At 37.0% G+C, this 20,685-nt stretch overlaps 1 protein-coding gene and 1 long non-coding RNA gene across 9 annotated transcripts in view; one reads left to right on the top strand and one right to left on the bottom strand.

The window, feature by feature from the left end:
* The window catches only part of LOC6505104 (acetylcholine receptor subunit alpha-like), a 178,216-nt gene that overhangs the window by 26,099 nt on the left and 131,432 nt on the right, over positions 1–20,685 (bottom strand). For all 4 annotated transcript variants that reach the window (XM_044717432.1, XM_044717433.1, XM_032451986.2 and 1 more), the window contains 3 exons: positions 12,123–12,417; positions 11,843–12,023; positions 2,728–2,843 (listed from right to left, as the gene is read on the bottom strand). In XM_044717432.1, the coding sequence (XP_044573367.1) occupies positions 2,728–2,843; positions 11,843–12,023; positions 12,123–12,417 (592 nt within the window). The remainder of the gene's footprint in view (positions 1–2,727; positions 2,844–11,842; positions 12,024–12,122; positions 12,418–20,685) is intronic.
* LOC26514175 overlaps positions 1–20,685 on the top strand; it is a 53,500-nt gene that overhangs the window by 28,503 nt on the left and 4,312 nt on the right. For 4 of the 5 annotated variants that reach the window (XR_004310177.2, XR_001408381.3, XR_001408380.3 and 1 more), the window contains 2 exons: positions 18,532–18,602; positions 18,707–18,777. This is a non-coding gene — a long non-coding RNA (uncharacterized LOC26514175). The remainder of the gene's footprint in view (positions 1–18,531; positions 18,603–18,706; positions 18,778–20,685) is intronic. The other variant, XR_004310178.2, reaches the window with a different exon arrangement.

Here is a 20,685-nt window from a genome sequence, read left to right as displayed (position 1 = left end):
ACCACTTTCTCTCGGCCATAAAAAATAAAAAGAAAGAAATAAGAAAAAATATATACATATATATCAGCCATACACCTGAAGATTTTATGGCATTTCGGCTGCCTGTGTCCTTTGTCCTTTTGGTTCAGTTAAAGCCAAATGTTGGGATCCATAAACAACACTTTCATGGCTTTCATGGACAATATTCCAGCTTGCCACCTTACCATCCTGCCACCTTGCCACCTGCTACTGCAAAAACTCCCAACAAAAATACCAGAAAACAAAAAAAAAAAAAGAAAGCAGAAGAAAACACCCGAAAAACACCCATTTATCCCGTGGCTCGTAATACTCATATAAAAATAAAATGACTTTGGAGACGCGAGTCGCGACTTGTTTGTGGCTTTTACGCGTGTCACTGCCACGAAGGCAGCAAGAAATATCCCAAAAATATATATATATTTTATACAAGTTGCAACAACTAACCAGAAAATCCGTTGGCTTAACTTTCTTGACTCATACTCTGATTTTCTCTGGGAAAATCAACAATTGAAGAACGACTAGGTGAGCGCAAAAAAGTGAGCTATGAAAAATGCATAAAAATATTTACAACAAAAATGGTATTCATAAAAGGTTTATGAACTAGCAATTTGTAAAAAATGTTTACAGATGAACCTCTTGAAAGATATTGTTTCTTCGAAGCATATTAGTGTGACCTTCATCTAGGAAAATCTTATATCCCAAAACGCCACCAAAAGGTCTCACTTTCAGTTAGGCGTTAGCCCTTTTTTGCCTCCCAGAGCCTATTTAAAGGCGAGTGGAGCTGATTTTCATCAGAAACGGATGTGGAGTCCTACCAACCACATCTATTTTCTCACTATTTTAATTTTTATTATTTTTTTTTTAATTAAAAACAAATAATATTTGGTCTCTGATTTTCTTATATTATTTTTTTTTGAAGAAGTAATCTCTTTCCAATTTCTTTACCTGGGATCTATTTGAACTTTTTCTGGGTTACTTATGGGTGTGCTAGTCGAATAGATTACGGCTCGGTCTACTTTTTCCCTGCGGTCTCTGATAAATTTAATTTTTTTATACATTTTTTTTTAATTTAAAACGTTGACCTGATCGATTTCCTCATCAGGAGTGGGTTCTTTGATGGAATAGATGTTCCATCGGAGTCAGACTAATCGGAAGTGGAAATGGCTTAATTGTTTTCCAACCTTATTTGCTTGTTTTATAAATATTTAACATGAGTTCTTATTCTTTTAAACATTAAATACAAACTAATGAAAAATAAACACCCATTCTGTTGCCAATCAAAGTAAAATCGAAACTTGGTGGTGAGCTGCGGACAAATTAGCTTAATGAAGAGTGTTTTGCAAACTGCAGTTACTCAGTTCATCTAGCACGTGTCATCAACTAATTAATAGCACTCAACAGTATTCCCTGGCTTCTCAAGCTCCTCACCTGCCACACTTGCCACACCTGCCTCACCTGCCTCACTTTCCTGTTTCTCCCCAAAGAAGCCCCAAAGATTTCGCAACAAACTTGCTCTCCAAGTGAAACAAAAATTTCTTGTTGCCTTTTGTTCGGAAGCTTAATGCATTAGAAACATTTTGCCATTCCCCCCACCTCTGGCAAAGTGGGCGTGGCAATTAAACAAACGCCTCCCCAGCCCCCCAAGCTGATGGAAGAAATTTTGGAAAGCTTTCACTTTTCTCTAAAAGAAGGAAAGTCTTTCAGACACATGTTGGTACAATAGAGGTTGAAGAAATATTTCTTTAAAATATTTATATTAAAAATATAAATAAATATTTTATGTTAATAACAAATATATAAAATATAGTTTATATTTAAAGAGAAAGTGTTAGAAATTAATAAATTTTTAATATTATTTTGTTAGCTTTTGAAGCAAAAAAAGTTATGTGGCTCGATTGGAATGGAACTCCAGACTTAAAAATATATAGACTATTTGCTTATTTTATTTTTAATATTGATTTTCTGCAGAGCAAATATTGTAACTAATATTTAAATATTAAATTACTGTTGCTCTTTTTCCGCCCTCTTCTGTTTAAAAACCTCACACATAAATGCCTGACCACTCTAAAAAAAAAAAAAAAATAAATAAAAAATAAAAAGCAAAGGCCTCGACATGGTCTGCCTTTCTAAATTTATTTATATAATTTTTTATTTGTTGTTAGTGTTGTTGCTTTGGCAGCTCCTTTTGGCAAAGTTTTTTAATTTAAAAACTTCAACAGAGCAAGAAAATAAATAAAAAAACAACAAAATGTTGTACCAGAAAGTGCCAGTAGGAGAAGGGAGAAGGTGTGTGTTGAGAGTTCAGAGTGCAGTGCAAAGTGTAAATAACGACTCCGCCCGCCCATCTACACAGCACATCGAAAGATCATCATCATTGGCATTTTTCTGGTAACTTTATCATGAAGCCCAGGTTTTCAATATCTCCTACTCTTTCTTAGCCGCCAAGGCTGTCTCTTTTGCACACTTGCTCTGAAAAGAAACTTGCATCCTTGACCTGCCTGTATGTGTGTTTGTGTTAGTGTGTTAGTGTCCTCTGACATCCTGAAAGATTTGTGTTTGTGTTTTGTGACAGCGTCCAAGGAACTTGCCAAAGGAGTTTCTGCCAAAAATAATTGTTCAAGGGTGGGTGCATTTTTGGATAGAATTTTTTTTTTTTTTTTGTATAGAGAGTGAGTGGGTGGTGTGTTGGGTGTATTGGTAAGAACTTACCGCACTGCAGGAACTTCGAGGATATCCCATTCCACGGACGTGTAGAACTCGGACAGATCCACGCCCACCTCGACCACGTTGGTGCCATTCAGTTCGTCGATGTGCCGCAGATCCACCTGAAAATTCGATTTAAGACAAAGATTTTAACACAAAATGTTGTCAAAAATTGCTTACTTGATGCACTGGGAGAAAGTATTTTAAGATAATTAGAGTTTAATGGCTCAATAGAGTCCTTAGAAACTAGTTTGAAGTTCAATAATTATTTTTTTATTTGCATTTTTAATAAAATACCTTAATTATCCTTTCAAATTTTTATAATAATATTAAATTTTTAATTTTTATAATTAGAACTGGAATATTTTTAATTTTTAATTAATTTTCTAGACTCCAAATTATTGTGCAACAGTGACAGCAACTATAATTGCCTCACAGCTCTCTATCTCTCTCTTCCCCTCGCCATCTATATCTGGGATGTATATCCTGAATAGTCCTGGCATGTCCTGGCGATTCGACTGTCAACGTCAGTTCCACAATTCTCGAAGCAGCAACAGCAGCAGCCGGAGAGGAAAACGAAAAGTACAGAGAGTCCTTCGAGATAGAGTGGGTGGGTGGTTGGTTGCAGGACGAAAGGATAGTTGGTCAGAATAGGTGGCTGGCCAGATGGCCAGATGGCCAGATGGGCAGATGACCAGGTTACTGGGTAACCAGGCAGGTGCAACCTGCATCGATCCCAAAAATGGACACGGTGGAGGCCATCGCACTTCAATTTCAGTTTCAGTTTTGCTTAGTTCGGCACGAGTGCAGCTGACAGGACATGGACGACGGGCATTCGACAGGACACTACTGCAATTGGCATGCCACCACATATACACATACATCAGGACCCATAGACACACACAGATCCTGACATCCTTTTTGGGACTTCATCTTGGTTCTTGGACGATGAACAGTTCTGGATGAAGTATTTGACGTAAAATTGCAACACTCTCTCTCTCGGCCAACCAGCTAAAGTGGTTCAATCAAACTTGATCCTTGGCTCCACAGGACTTGGCTTCAACAGGACATTTTTCAAAAGGACCACCTCCCAAAGGTGGTTGGCTTTTTTTTATACATTTTTTTTTAGGGTTTTTCAACTTATTTTATTGTTGAAAGAAAAATCAAAAACGAAGTTTATATTTATTTTTATTGATTTATTTTTCATACAAGCTATTACATTTTTTAAGCTTGTTAATTAACACTAACAAAGTCCACTGAACCCATTAAAAAATGCTGAATTCCTTTCTGTTCTTCAAACTGGCTTTGAAAGCCAGCTCCCAAAGCGTTTTGTCTGCCGATTTACGCCTCAATGACTCGCCATGGTTCTATTGAGAAAGGGGGGGCCCCACCCCTTTTTAGAAAACCAGCTGCAGGTGGCAGTTGACATGAGAGGCGAGGAAAAGGGGGCTTTTCCGGGCAGGTGGACTGCAGGGGGTGTGGGAAAAAACATTGTAGGAAAAGCGTGAAATTTAAAAAGTGACGTTAATACGATTTCGTGTTTCCAGAATCACACTCTCTTTCTCTCTTCCTAGACAGGCTTGCGATGTGCACTGAGCAAAAAAAAGGAGAATAGATTGATGTTCTCCATAAATAAAAAATAAAAATAATATAAAAATAGATAAAGAAGTACTCAGTTTTTAATAAAAAAACGTAAAGCTTGACGGCAGGAGATACAAGGCATGTACAAAATATAAAAATATATAAAAAAGCGACCAGTTAAAAGAACAATGATGAGTCTGACTCCGATGGAACATCTATTCCATCAAAGAACCCATTCCCGATGAGGAAAACTATCAGGGCCAAGTTTTAATTAAAAAATAATAAACTTGCAAAATAAAAAAAAATAAGAAATCAGAGACTGAACCAGAACACAAAAAATAATAAATTATTAATATTAAAATTAATATTAAAATGTGAACTGTGAGAAGCTAGGTGTGGTTGGTTGGACTCCACACCCGTTTCTGATGAAAAACAGCTCCTCTCGCTCTTAAATAGGCTCCCAGGGAGCCAAAAATGTCCTAACGCTTGAGTGAAAAATTGCGTTAGGTTGTGAAATTGAATATCCGATTTTTATAGAAAAAAGGTCACACTTTTTTTGTGTCAAATTTTGAATTAGTTAATAACAACTCTTTTTTCCACGTGTAATAATTTTTCCCTGCTTCGATTTTTTGTCGTGGGCGTATCCGGTGGAAAATCAAGTGTGAAAATCGAGCCTATGAACTTGCCCTTGCCTTTTATTCTCTCCCCATCCACACCCCCCCCCCCCCCTACATATTTTGGCAATTTTTCTTTCGGAAAAACCTTCCCATTCCCCATTCGCACTCGCACTTTTCACAATTTTCCAGCAGAGCCTGGCTCATTGACATGAAAATTAGGAAATCGATGTTTGCTGAACGTGAATGGAAAACAGGCTGCTGCTTCTCGGCATCTCTCGGCACCTCGGAAGTATGAAGGATGAAGGATTGTGGAAGGAAAGTGCAGTTGTGGAAGTGGGAAAATAATCAGAGAGGATGTGGCATGCCCCAAGATTTTCCCTCAGGTGCAAAAAGTGCCGTTACAAATGCACAAACACTAATGCAGTGACACTTAGTCGAGTCGAGTTGATTCGAGTCCAGTTGCCGAAGCGGAAATTGTTATTTTAAGTGGTAGCGGAAATTTCACTATAAGGAAGTGATGATTTAATGAAATATTTCCGTTCAGAGTGATACTACCTGAAGGGGAAAGTGTACAAGAGACAGAGATAGCGATAGCAATAGAGAAAGAGAAAGCGAGACATTTCTTACTGATGAAGTCGAGTTTGTAAATAATTTGTAGTGACTGTGGGGATATCCTTAATTTTGTGGTTGATTTTATGCTTGAGTTGGAAGAGAACAATGGTTAGAATCTTAGCTAGTAGTACAGACTACACTGTAATTAAACAAGAGAGGGTTTTAAATAAAGTTTACCTTAGTTATATTCTCAAGAGATAGAAAAAAACAAGCCAAGATTAGAGAAAATGACTGAAATTCCATTCTTTTAAAAGTAATATCTCTTAATAGACTGTCATTTCTTTCCGAGACAATGTACATATAGGCCTAGGCAGGTGTACTTCCTCTTCCTGTGGCCCACACTACCTACACACCACCCACACACCACCCACACAACACCCACACACCACCCACACACCACCTACACACCACCTACACACCACCCACTTACCGACTGACACCTCCCTCTCACAGTGTCGTGTCAAATGCTTGTTAGCGCCTTGCCTTTTTAATATTAAATGAGCATTTAGCTTTTTACCAAATTAGTCAAGTGTCTTAGCAGCACCACTACCTTAGTGTGGGTCTCAGGTGTACATATAATAGGGTGGAAAGGGACCCACTACATACATATTCCTAATTGTCCTGACAATTTCAACCAACTTAAAGGCAAAAAGTGTAGTGGCAGTGGCTGCTAGATGCCATCTCCGTACAATATCCTCTCCTAATTGAGTTCACGGAACAAAATACACAGAAAATACACGAGAACACTTTGTTCTGTTTAGGACCTTCGGGCTACGGGCTCACTTGGCTGGCTGACTGGCTCTCAGGCTTGGCTTTAATATGTGGCCATTTAATTTGTGCAAATTCCATCCAAGGAAGGAAGGCAACCCTACTGACTCTCCCAATAATAAATAGTTGCCAATTAAGGTCTTTAAGTCATTTTACATGCATAATTTATACAATTAGAGAGGACAGCAAATTGGATAAACAGGAGTGTTGCAATCGCCTGAGAACTAAACTGATTTAATATATTAATTGATACAAATTAGGGAGACAGTTGTCACTCCTTGCTGGATATTTTATCTGGTTGTTAAATTGATGGAGTTTAAGCAAATATCGTAGAGTTTATAATATATCGAGTGATTAATATTGTTAGCAATGGTTACACTAAAGAGTGTGACCTTGCTAGTGAAAGAGTTGAAATCTCCTAACGCTTTCGACTCTGAAGGCATTAGGACATTTTTGCCTCTACACTAGCCTATTTAAAGGCAAGAGGATGTGATTTTAATCAGAACCGGGTGTGGAGCCCAACAATCCACATCTAGGTCCTCAATATTTTAAGTTTTTATAATTGAATTCTTTTATTTTATTTTTATTTAATCATTGGTCCCTCCGTGACCGTAGTGTATAACCAATCGGGTAGTTTTCCGGCTAGAAGTGATTGAATTCTGATTTTCTGATTTATTTTAATTTTATTTTGATTTATTTATTTTTCCACTCAATTACTGGGTTCTCCTGTATTATACAAGTGACATTCGTTTGACCTGATTTTCTTATTTTATTTTTTAATAACCATTTTGAACTTATTATTGTTGGTTCCTAAAGGGAATCGATGTCTTTGCTCTTCTGAAGTAATTTATTTAATAATCTTGTTTAATAATTTATTTATATTTATTTAATTTTGAACCTGGGATCTAATATTCTTGTAACTGATCTCTTCTTCGGTCGGTGGCCTGATTTTCTTATTTTATTGATGATTTCCTTTTTTTATTTGATATTTTTTATTGATAGGCCTCGGTCTTGTCCTTGGTCTTCAACTTGAGCTCTTATTTTATAAAAGATAAGTAACTTATTGGGTTCTGCTTTCTTGTCGTTGACATTCCACTCTTAAGAGCTTATTGTTATTTCTTATTTTCGGTTACTTATTTTTTTTTTTTTTGCCTAGGCTCTAAGATGACTAAATACGTTCTAGAAAATTATTACTTCTAATTATAATATTTTCGGATACTGATTATTTTTTTGCTTGGGCTCTAAGATGACTAAATACGTTCTAGAAAATCCCTGTTTATAATGTTATCTTTTTTTATTTATTTTTTTTAACTATGGATTAAATATTGCAAAAATAACTGTTCCCTTTTTTTTCTTTTTATATTATTCCAATTCATGCGCCTCTTGACAAGAGCCACTATTTTTCTGGTCCTCTCCTTATTTATTTGTTCAACTTGTTTATTTCTTTAACCGAAACGCGATTTTATGACTTGGCTTAAACACCTCGCCGGATGCAGTCGGTTAACCCAATGCTGGCAACCTCAAATGGGGGCTAACCTGGCTAAGACCCTCCTGGCTAAGGCCCAGTCCCAGTCCCAGTTGCTCGGCTGCCCCGGCCTTTTGGGCCTGTTCATTATTAGCTGGCAAGGAACCCAACCACAAGCCAAAGCCACAAAGCATCCATCTAGGCTGTTTCTATTACTGCACTTGGCAAAATTCTTAAGATAAAAAAAAAAAAAAAAAAATAGTAATAGAAAAAATAAAGAACTATAAACTTTAAAACAAATTCGTTAATGTTTAAAGAGTTAAAATATTTTTTTTAAAGACAGATTCTATTTAGTTTTGAGTCCTTTTTTTCTTCAAGTGTATGGCTGTCTCGGGTTGCATTTTTTTTGGTCAGTGTGTGTGGTGCTGAGAATTTTTACGAGGTTACGAGGCCTCCAATCGTTTTGGTCGCCAGGTGTCAAGCTGCCTCAGTCTCCAATGTCCAATGTCCAATGTCCTGTGTCGGGTGTCCTGTATCCTTTTTGCCCAGCAGCCTGCCTTGCTGGGTCCTACGTCCTGCTTACCACCAGAGACGTTTTTATGAAGCTACCCTGTGGTCGACTGTCCGCGTGTCCGCCCGTCCGCCTATCCGCCTTTTTGTCTCTCTGTTTAACTGTCTATTCGGCAAACCATTCGGCCCGTCTCTATCTGCATCGTGTGTTTGTACCTCTGTGGCCATAAAACGTGAGAAATTCTATGCCAGTGTGTTCCAAAAGGAATTATGACCGTATTTCGGTTTATGACCACTAAACCTGGCTCAGAGACACCCAGAAACAGAACCAGAACCAGAGGTGAGCAATTTGTAAATGTGTAAATGAGATAGCTCCTGGGATGCTCCAGAAGATCCTGCAACTGTGGGTGGTTACACATACATACATACATACATAAATATGAATCCTTGGGCAAACTGGCAACTGGCAAACTGGCACACACCCTTTAATGGCAACATATCTCCTTGATATATACACTTGCCACAGATTTATAAACCAATTAGCCAAAGGCCATACACCACCAACTCGTACAAACTTTCATTTGTGTGGTTTAAATTGGATCTCACAGTCTGTGTGTGTTTGTGTGTGGGTGTGTGTGAATTTTCAAGGATGCAACAAGGATGCTATGGCATGCAAGGCTTCCAAGGATGCAATGCATCTCAGTCTGAATCTCATCACTGGCAACCGAATTCTGCGGTTGCCATAAAAGCGCAAATCGAAGATTTGTTTACTATATAGTATGTACTGACACGTGCCTCCAAAATGGGAAATTGAAATCCCCTTTGCTAGAAGCTTTCCTATTTCCCCCCTTTTTTTGCCGCTTTTTTTTTGTAGTTTTTCAAGAGAGAAATGTAACTAAAATCCGTAATACCACAGAGCTTAGGAAAATTGGTTTTCTTACGAGCTTGTATTTTTGGGGCTAACGAATTTTAGTTTAAGAGTCTTTTTTTGTCGTTTGTATGATGGATTTAAGTAATATCTGGAGATTCAAGACTGAGAAGCCTGAAGGCAAATAATTTTATTTTAATTTTTACTTAATTTAAGGGATAAACTTTCATGTTTTTAATAGAAACAAGCAAAGTAAAGTTTACATCAGCCCACGTTTGAAAAACGCATCTCTCTTACATATATCGATGGAAAAGACTTTCAATATTCACTATTCGATATATCGATAGAAAATTTTAAAGCAATCATTTAGAGAGATTGAATTTGAAAGCTTTGAATTTGTGGAATTTTCCGATGTGTCCCTGAAAGTATTATTTTAACACTAGAAAGTGTGACCTTGTTCGCAAAAGAGCTTAAATCTCATTTCGCCACATAACGCCTTAGGGGCTCAAGGCGGTAGGACATTTTAGCCTCGTCACGAGCCTATATAATAGCGAGCGGCTGTGCTTTCCATCAGAACCGGGTGTGGAGCCCAACAATCCACATCTAGGTCCTCAATATTTTATTTTCTTCTACAATTTAATCTTTTTTTTTTATTTTAATTTAATCATTGGAGCCTCCGTGACCGTAGTGTATAACCAATCGGGTAGTTTTCCGGCTAGAAGTGATTTTATTCTGATTTTCTGATTTTATTTATTTTCCATTTCATTACTGGGTTCTCCTGTCTTATATAAGTGGCCTCTGCATCAACGCTGGAGCTCGAAGACATTCGTTTAAACTGATTTTCTTATTTTATTTTTTTAATAACTCATTTGAACTTTTTATTCTTGGTTCCTAAAGGGAATCGATGTCTTTGTTCTGGTCCCAACTCTAGCTACTATATCCAGGGTTTGAACTGGGCTTCTTCGTGTAATCTGATTTACTTATTTTATTTGAAAACTTTTTTTCTATTGAGTTCTTCTAAAGTTTATATTTCTGGAGGTTACAACCTTATATTATGAGTGGGCTCTGTACGACCGAACCCCGGAAAAGTCCGAATCGCTAACTCAATAAGGGATTCAAAGGACTTCCTTGGGATCAGATGAATTTTTTATTAATATTAAAATATGTGGTTCTTCAGTTTTTAATTTAAAGGGTTGGTCCTTCAAGGGAATCGATGTCTTTGTTCGAGTCTCCTTGGTGACCAGCATCTTCTTCTTCTTGTTTAATTTATTTATATTTATTTAATTTGAAAACGACTAGCAATGGTTCCTAAAACTGATCTTTTCTTCGCCGGTAGCCTGATTTTCTCATTTTATTTTTTAAATTGTATTTTTTTAATATGTTCATTGTTATATTTAATAAAATAATAGCAAATTGGGTACTTCTTTCTTGGCCTTAGTATTATTAACAGCTTATTATTATTCCCCAATATATAGTCACCTTTGAGTTTTTATTTTAAATAGCTGGTCCTTCAAGGGATGTCTTTGTTCAAGTCTCCTTTGTAACGAGACCATCAGGTCCGAGTTCTTCTTCTAGAGTATTTCATTTGACTTATTTTTTAATTAATTTATTCGCATTTATTTAATTTTTAACCTGGGCCTTAAAACTGATCTTTTCTTCGCCGGGGCTCTTCATGGCTCGATTTATTTTTTCAAGTATCGCTTGTTGCCTGTCCATCTGGTCTGGGATCTTCTTCTGGGATTTAAAATTTGATTTTCTTTTTTATTTTTTTTCATTTAAATGTTTTTTATATCTTTGTTATTTTTGTAACACAAACCTGAGTTGTTTCAAGCTCGATTATATTAATTTATATTTAATATATCTGGTTACTTCTTTTTTTGCCAAGGGTCTCGTGCATGACCTCACCTCTGAGAAGTTAGAACTTATTACCTTTATGTGCATTATGGGCCCTTGAGTTATTTTTTTTTCCCTGGGTGCAATAAATTTTAGCTCTGCGTACTTATTCCTATTGGTCTCTGATAGTTTTTATTTATTCTTGTTTGGTATCTATACAAATTATTGGAAATACATTCCCAAACAATATATTTTTTTCAACCTTGGATATCAGTCATTTACAGTCTTTAAATAAGCTGTCATTTACGTTCAATAATCTCACAAAAATCGTTTATTTAATGAAATATTATCAAAAACCAAGGCAAATGGGTAGTTTTTGGTATTTTCCCCTGGCTGAAAATCACATCTTTATTAAAAATATCGATAGAAAAGTTATTCGATTTCCCGATCGATATATTTTTCCTGGTTTGAAAAACGCATCACTATGAAAAATATCGATAGATAAGTAATTAGACATTCTCGACATATCGAAATGTGTTTTTGAATTATCTATCATTTCAGTATTTCATATTTAATGAAATATTAGCAAAAAAAAACCATAACAGTAGTTTTTTTAAGGTTTTTTTCCACAGAATAGTTTGAATCGCTCTATTTTTATATAGAAATCAGATCCCCAAAATACTTGTATTCTAAAAATTTGAACCAAATCGGTGGTTGGGCTTTTCGAAAAGTCATCCAAACTAATTATTTGAAATAAAGAAATCTATTAGGGAGTCCTTGACTTTATATTTTTATCAAAAATATCAAAAATAAATGTCTGGAGCTATGGATATATTAAGAAATGCTTTCCAGGCTCTGAGGACTCACCTGAAAGCCATCGTAGGTCCAGCTGCCGAACTTCATGACGCAGGTCTGCTCGTCGAAGGGAAAGTACTCGACGTCGATCTCGCAGGAGCTTTTGTAAATGGCCGGAGGACGCCACTCGACGCGTCCCGTGTAGTTTAAGGTGGCCTTGGTGGCCAGGGTCACCTCAAAATTGCCATCAGCGCTGAAAAAAATATTTAAAAAATGTTAAAAATAGTCCATAGACTTTACTTTACTATTTTATATCTTAATAGCAAGTTAAAGTGAAGAGAAATGGACTTACTTGTTGTAGAGGACAATGTCCGGACGCCATATGTGATCGGAGGGGACGTGAAGCATTTCGACGCCGCCATACTCCTTGGGCTCCCACTTGAGCTTGTAGTCGTACCAGGACTGCTCCACCCACAGGTTGGTGGTCATTATTTGGTTCTTCAGATTGACATCGATCAGCTGGGATAGCTTCAGCTTGATGCGAACGGTGAGAGCGTCCGTAACATTAACCACCGGCCGGACCAGTTTGTTGTAGTTGCTCAGCAAATCGTCGTACAATCGTTTCGCATCCGGATTCGCTGTGCTGCCTGCAAAAAAATACGGATACGCCGGAAGCAAACGGATACGGGTTTATTGTTACGGCTTTGCACTGGTTACTGGGTACTGGACTGGGGGCACTACTGGACACACTACATACATATACGCTATATACGCTTCAATATGAATAAACTGTCAGCACGGAAAGTGCACAATTGCAGTAAGTGGGTCAGAACGGGGTTCAAATTGGTTTCGGGCCACAGAAACTTTTTTCGATTCGAGTCGAGTCCTTGCCACATCGCCCCAGGGCCCCCAGGAACCCAGCAAAGTGGTCAAGTTCATTAAATGCCCTCAATTGTTGGATAGTTTTTTGTTTAAAAGAGAGAATTGGGTTTAATTGCGAGTTTTAAGAGAACAGATAGCTTTTATATTCGCTTGATTATGAGCAAGGAAAGTTTAAAGTAATAAGTTTAAATATGGCACAAATGTTATCGATAGTTTATAAAAATTAAAAATTGTAACACAAAAAAAGTGTGACCTTGTTCGTAAAGGAGCTAGAATCTCATTTTGCCGCATAACGCCTTTGTTTCTAAAGGCTTTAGCAAATTTTTGCCCCGTCTCAAGCCTATTTAACAGCAAGAGGCTGCGTTTTTAATCAGAACTGGGTGTGGAGCCAAACCAACCACATCTAGCTTCTCATTAAATCATTTATTTTTATTAAATATTATTAATAAATTAATAATATATCGTTTTATATTCTGAGACCTGATTTTCTTATTTTATTTAAATTGTATTCTTAAGTTTCTTTTTCTGGAAGTTATATGAGTGGGCTCTGCATGACTGCACCTCGGAAAAGTCCGAATCGCTAACTCATTAAGAGATTCAAAGGACACCCCTTGGGATCTGATTTTATTGTTTTATTAATATTTTAAAACTGTTTTATAGAGTTGGTTCCTAACCGCAATCGATCCATCTGTACTGCGATCTAAAATCTGATTTTCTCATTTAATTTAATTATATTTATATTATTTTAAGTTTTAAAGCTGGCATCTAATATGAAGACGATTCAACGAATAGTTAAAACTGATCTTTTCTTCGTTGGCAGCTCTGATTTTCTTATATTATTATTTCTTTTTATTTATTTATTTCTAATATCCCTATTTCCCATCCTTGTATATTATTTCTTACTAATTTGTCTGCCTACTTTTGGTAACTTTATTTTATTTAATGACACTACTATTGATTAGTGAACCAGTTCTTGTATTGAAGACCTTTTTAATCCTTTTCCTGATACTGATAGAATGTCCTTAAATAGTTATTTGCTTAAAGCAATTAAAGACCTCCCCCCTAAATCAAATTCAAATTGAAAATCAAAGCTCAGAGTGCTACCCGAACCGCCTCTGCAAACTGAAATAATCCCACTGACCCCAAAAAGCCCCTTGAAGGGGTCATAGGGGGTCATCAATTATTCGCGTGGGTGGGGAGAGGGTGAGGTTGAAGGTGAAGTCCTTGATTCCTGTTTAAAATCGCAATAGCCCTCGGGATCAATCTCACCTCTCATCCTGCCCGGCATGTCATTCAAAGCGAGAGTCCTGCGACTAAATTGATTAACCTGAGGGCTGCTATTGGAGGGGGGTGGTGGTTATGGAAGGACAAGAGGCCAGAGGCATAGAGAGGAGAGTGGAGGTGAAGGATGGTATATATCCTGGACACGTCTCTAACGTAAATGTGCGAAAATTGCAGGTGGCCCTTAATGATGCAGGAAATGAGTTAATGCGCCGTCAATGCCAGCGACACCAGGACACCACTAACAACAACAACAACAATAACTATTACAAAAACTACTAATAACCAACAACAACAAGAGGAATAACAAGAAGCAGCTAAAAGCAAAATGGTTAAATGGGCAAAAGGACTGGGCAGGACAACAACAAGGAAGGCAAGAAGGACTCCATGGCTCAGTCGAGCGTTTGGCTCCATTGTTGTTACCTCCTCCCCGAACATCCTCCCATCCTTGCATCCTTGCATCCTGCCACCAACATCCAACCAGCCAACAATCAACAGCCATCGTTCTGCCATCCTGGCCATCCCGGCCATCAACTCCCTAGCCCCGATCCTGTCCAGCCAGCAGGCTCCATTTCATTCCCATCCTGTTGCACTCAAAATAAATGCAATTCAATTATAGTTTCATTTTCAAGAGCTAATACTATTTTTAGTGGCTTGTTTTTAGTTAGTCAATAGGTGCTTCTAATAGTAAATATTAGTTAATATTAGTTAGTAACTGAATGTGAGAGATTTTAGAGGAATTTTTTTATTTTTTTAACTTTATTAAGAAGCTTTTTCTCAAGACTAGCTTTTCTTTTCTTATAAATTGGTTAGAAAAGATTAAGGCTTTTATTTCAATTTATTTATTAAATAAAAATTAGTAATTTAAATATATTAAATTTATTATTTGAGGGATTACCTAGTCAACTTATTAAATCATAATTAAAATTCAAATAACTAATTTAAAGAAAACCTTTCGTAAAACCTTTTTTTTAACCTTCCAAGACAAAGTAATTCTTCCCATTTTTTTTATTTATGACTCCCCAAAATTACCCTATAATTTTCTCTCTGTGCACCTTTGACATGCAAAATCGGCAAGCGGCAAGAGCCGGGGGGGGAGTCCTGGCGACCAAAGCCTGATTGGCATCCTCGCCTGGGGGCTCAGACCGTTTGTCCCGGAGCCAAGGACCAAGGACCACCAGGGCTTAGCTCAGTCCGGATCAGGATCAGGACAAGGACCAGGACCAGGACCAGGACGAGGTTAAATCAGAATCAGAATCAAAATCAAAATCAGAAGCAAGGACTCTTCTGACTCTATGGCCTGAAAGGGGCGGCTGTAAACTGTCGGCAATGTCATTATTGGGAGGCTTTTCGCTAATCAGCTTATCATTATAACTTGGCCCGAAAGCACATCCTAGTGGCATTAAAATAGTTGATTTAGATGCAACAAAATAAATCAATTAAAAGATTTTCTTGGCCTTCTATTTTCGATTCTATTGTTTTTTGGCAGAAAAAGTGAAAGGCAAGCAAAGAGCCAAAAGGCCAAAATAGTCCAAAAAAAAAAAAAAAAAAAAAAGGCCAAAACCGGAAAAGCTAATTAGCAGAGCGAGCCATTCGAGATTAGTCCCAGAGCACAATGGGTGGGCTGTGTGGTATGGCAGGGGGGCGTGGCATATACAATACATATACATATACATTCCCGTTATCAGCGTATATCATTAATTTAATGTCCCGCACATTAATTGACTTTGTCCGACAGGGAGGGGGGAGGGAGAGTGGCCACCACTCTCGGCCAGTGTCCGATAGGCGATGGCCATAATGCGAGAATATATAATCCAGAATGTTACAACTACAACTCGTACTCCTCCTGATCTATTGAACAATGTTAATGGCTGGAAATGGGCATAAAATGGGAAGAAGGTGGGGGGGGACTGGCGGGGGAAAATAGGTCGGAAAATGGCCAAATGTGCGCCGGACCCGGACATTCCCATTCTAATCCCCCAAAATGGAAATGGATTTGATTTTCCCCCGGCTTAGGTGCAGTATTGTGTCCAGCGAATAAATATATAAATTATCAATGCGAATGGCATTACATTTATGCATTAACGCATTGACAATTGTGTATTACACGGAATCAAATCAGATATACTTTTAATTAGTATTGTTTTTCGGGTAGTATTCGGCCATAATTTATGGAAAGTGTGTTTCATTTTTGGCTCTGTAGGTAGCTCCTCCGAAATATTCAGGTTCAAAGGCTAAGGTTGAGGGAAAAATTAATAAAATAATATGGGAATCATAGGGTTTTTTTTTTGTATATTTTGTAGAAAAATTTAAAGAAAGTGAAAATGTGTGAAAACTATAAAGGTTAAAAGGCTATAAAGCTAAGAAATGGTTGCAGGAATTTATTTAGTTTCGAACTGTAGTATTATTTTTTATTAAAGAATGAGTTCTAAGTGTTTCTTATAAACATGATTTAGACTTTTTTCTCTAATAATTGAGAATTATTAATAATTAGAGAGACTCATACAGAGACTCTTATACTTTTCCTCTAATAATGATTATAATTAGAGTTAAAAATTAGAGAATAATCTTCAGACTTGTTAAATTGTTTCGGAATGTGATCTAGTAAACTCTATAGATTTCTAGACTATATAGAGATGTATCTCTATAGATCTCTGATATAGTATGTGTAGTTGAGTATAGTATAGTTAATAGTTAGTTTATGGTTTTTTTTCTCTAATAATTAGTTATAACTATAGTCTCTAATAGAGAACTAGTCACTAGATAGTCTTTGGACTCTTTAAATTGTTCTAAAATATGGACTAAAATATGTTTATATTTCTATATTGAGTATAGGCTATACTCTACAGATAATATACCTCTAAGATCTATAGATCTATGATCTATGATATAGTTTAGTGATATAGTATAGTAATAGTGAGTTTATGGTCAGTTCTTGATAGTCTATAGAGCTTATGACTACTACTCTTCAAAACCCCATAAAATTCCACTTGAAACAATTCTTATTTAAAGAAATACTTGCTACCAGAAACCCCCAATACCTCCCCCTAATACCACCATTTTCTTACCAACAGTAACTGAGATTATTGGAGCATGGCCCTAACTAGCATTGACCCACCCAACACTTTCACTTTCACTTTCGCTCTCCCCCGTGGCATTACGGTGGCATTCCCATCTGGTTTACTCACTTTTGGCCACATCTTGCGGTTGGCCTAAACATCTTAAACGAGCCTTGAGGCCGTTAGACGGTGTCGAGTAATTTGCCCAGCACATGGCCTTGCCTTTTGCCATTTCCATGCGATTTTTTCCCAACATTTTCACACACCTTTTTTTTTTTTTGCTTCCAAAGGTGTGCGTTTTTGGTGACGACTTTTATGAGAGACTGTGTGTGTGTGTGTGTGTGTGTGTGTTATGACTGTGACTGTAACTGTGTAACTGTAACTGTGTGTGTTTGTTGTTGCTCGCGTGGGAGACGTTAAGTTAAACGGACCTTTGCGGCTAACGCTTCTGCTGGGCCTGTTCTGTCATACGCGGCGTATGCTTTATATTTCTCCCCCGAACATCTGTCCGTATGTGTGTCTGTGTGTGTGTGTGTGTTGGTGTTAATCGACTGCTGCATGAGTGTGTGTGTGTGTGTGACAATCACATTAAGGTAACCAAAAAAGCACATTTTATGATTGCTTTGCGTGTTTTATCCCCTCCTCCTCCCCCGCTACTGTGTAAATGTGTTTATTGTCAAATACACACACATAAACAGGTGTGCAGAGGTGTGCACAGACATGTCTACACTTGTCCAAACCCAAAAAGGGGTTATCCCTTTTAATTGCTTGGGCTTTATTTTATTGGCTTTCTGCCGGAGTTTCAGTTTATTAAGCGATATTAAGAGATTAAAGCGATTTTTCAGAGTGACAAGCTGTTTCTGGGAGGTCCTTAAATGGTTTTTTGTTTTATTTGAGGAGGAAGAGGGAGGAGACATAACCTCAAAGATACAGGTTTTGAGCTTTAGGGAGTAAACAGTTACACTTAATTTATAGACATTTAAGGGGGAAACTCCAGAATTATGAAACCTATAGGTGGATAGAGGAGTAAATGTTTGAAGAGGAAAATTATTTAAAAATACTAACATCTAGATACTAATATTAAAATACTTATATTTAAATCTACATAAATATACCTAAAAATACTAAAAATACTGTATCTTTAATATTCTTGGAATAATACTTTGGAATAATACTATAGAAGGTGCTGCGGTGCACTTTTTGTATTTGGTTTATTTTATTTGACGTTAACAATAAAATAATAATATTTATAATATTTAAAAAAGTCTAGAAAGTAAAGAAATTAATAAAATATGCATTATTCTTCTGTAAATATTATTTTTTAAACCCGTTTAGTCATCTTTTTAGGCTCTTATAGTATTTTTAGTATTATTTTATATCAATTATATTATTTCCTTTAACTATTAGCTAAATTATAAAGCATATACCTATAACTTATTAAGAACTAAGCTTTAAAACTGTCTATAGATAATAAAAAAAAAATATTTCTTTTAATCAAGCTTATATTATTACAAAATATCACTTTTCTTCTATTTCTAGGCCTAAAATAAAAATGGAAGGACTCACAACCAGCCTAGATGACATCTCGGAACAAATGGAACAATTTGGAAGTAAAATAATAATAATAAATAAAATATAGTAGATAATAAAAAATATATATTTCTTTCAATTAAGCTTCTTTTAATAAAAAATATATTTTTTCCTCTATTTCTAGGCCCAAACTACAAATGGAAAGACTGACAACCAGCCTGGACTACGTCTAGGATCAAATGGAACAATTTGGAAGTAAGTACGATACCCTTTTTAATACCATTTCCCCAAAAACAAACCCCCATTTTCGCCAAGTGTACTCCTCTGCTAGTAAATTGATTTGTTTATAGATATTCCGGCAACTGTGCTCCATGCACAACACAATATTAAATCACTGGCGCCTTGGCCTTTCGCTCTGGAGCTAATTGATAAGGCCAAGAGCAATTAAATTTCCATTCGACTGGTCCGGCCACACAGCCACACAGTCACTGGATATATATAGTATGTATATATGCGGTAATCGGTAGCGGAATAGGAATAGGAATCAGAATCAGAATCGAAATTGGAATCAGAAACAGAAACAGAGTTGGGAGTTTAGAGTTGGGAATAGAAGTCGAGGGGTTCCATTGGACTTCCAATTAAGAGAAGAGTTGGAGGGTGAAGGAGCTCCACCTACGGATGGATAGATGGATGGATGGATGAGTGAAGTGGGTGGTTTGGTGGGAATTGTGATTGTCAACCAGGCTGGAAGTGCTCAGTTTGGCTTTGGCTTTTGGCTTTTTGGGTTTTTGGCCACCAACCAAATGCAATTTTCCTGTATTTTCAGAAATTTGCCCACAAACACACACACTACTATACAATACTATATAGCTCCTGTGTTCCAGTGTCCTGTGTTTTGGTGACCAGTGTGTCCTGTGACTCCTAAATAATTATTTGCAATGGCCTCTCTAGTTTCTGGCTTCTGGTTTCGAGTTTCTAGTTTTGTTTCATTCCGTTTCGTTGTTTTAACACAAATACAACACAACTACAACACACAAACACTCTCATACACACACACACATGTGCAACATTAGAGGTTTTGGGAAATGCGAGTCCTGGATATACGCGTATCCCTGTAGTCCTGTGTGTCCAGTTGGCCAGTCCATGAACTTCTGGCTTTGATTAGTTTACTCTTGCAGCCGAGAGTTCCTTTCATTCCTGCGGCGACAATATTAATGAATAAGTACACACCAGCACACACACACACACACACAGTGTGTAGTTCCTGGCTACAGTGCGTTTCACAGCTGTAAGGTTGTCAACAAATCCCCAAATGGCTGCTAATTTTCTCCAAATTAAGGACAACAATGAGTCAGAGACCCGACTTCCAAACCAACGCTTTAAAAATGTGCAAGAAAATTCGAATTTTTTTTCAGTATAGTTTAGTTTAGTTTTATTTTTGAAGCCAACTCCCTCTAATTATCTATCCCCAGGATGAAAGCCTTTAATTAGCTTCTGTGTTGACGGTGTGGGTGTGGCTTTTTGCCTTTAGAAAGCCAGAGAGAAAGTGTGGAAATTCCCAGCGAATTTTTTTTCGCTCAAAAATTATTTATATATTCCGGGAGGGAATTTCAGCTCAAGCAGCTTCAACGCCACATTTCGCATTCACCTGTTTTTCATCCCAATTCTTTTTGCCATTTCTTCTAATACTTTTTTTTCTCTGCCTCCATTTTTTTTCTTTTTTTGTATTTTGCTTACTCAACTGCAAAAGGCGAATGCAATTTTTGTGTAAACAACGCCATAAATTCCAATGGAACTAAACAACAAAACGTTTGGCATTGGCAGACAAGGCCAAAGCTACAAATACAAAAAAAAAAAAAACTAAGAGGAAGGAAGGAAAAACTAGGGGGGGTGCTGAACTGAAGGAAAAACTAAAGGAAAAAGGCAATGGTGCAAGTCCCACCCACCCAAACACCCAATCATCCAAACACCCAACCAGCTTCTCAATCGTCCAAGAAAGAGCTAAAATTATCATGAAAATGTTGGTTATTCCGTCTTAGCCGCCAAGCTGCAACTTGATCTCGGATGACTACACTTCGCTTCTTATTTTTATTTTCCATTTTCCATTCTCCAGTTTGCTGTTGAACGGAAGGGAATTTACACGCAATTATTGTGAATGAATGA

Source organism: Drosophila ananassae, chromosome XR (assembly GCF_017639315.1).
Source record: "Drosophila ananassae strain 14024-0371.13 chromosome XR, ASM1763931v2, whole genome shotgun sequence".
NCBI lineage: Eukaryota > Metazoa > Arthropoda > Insecta > Diptera > Drosophilidae > Drosophila > Drosophila ananassae.
This window is presented reverse-complemented; position numbering and strand designations above follow the sequence as displayed.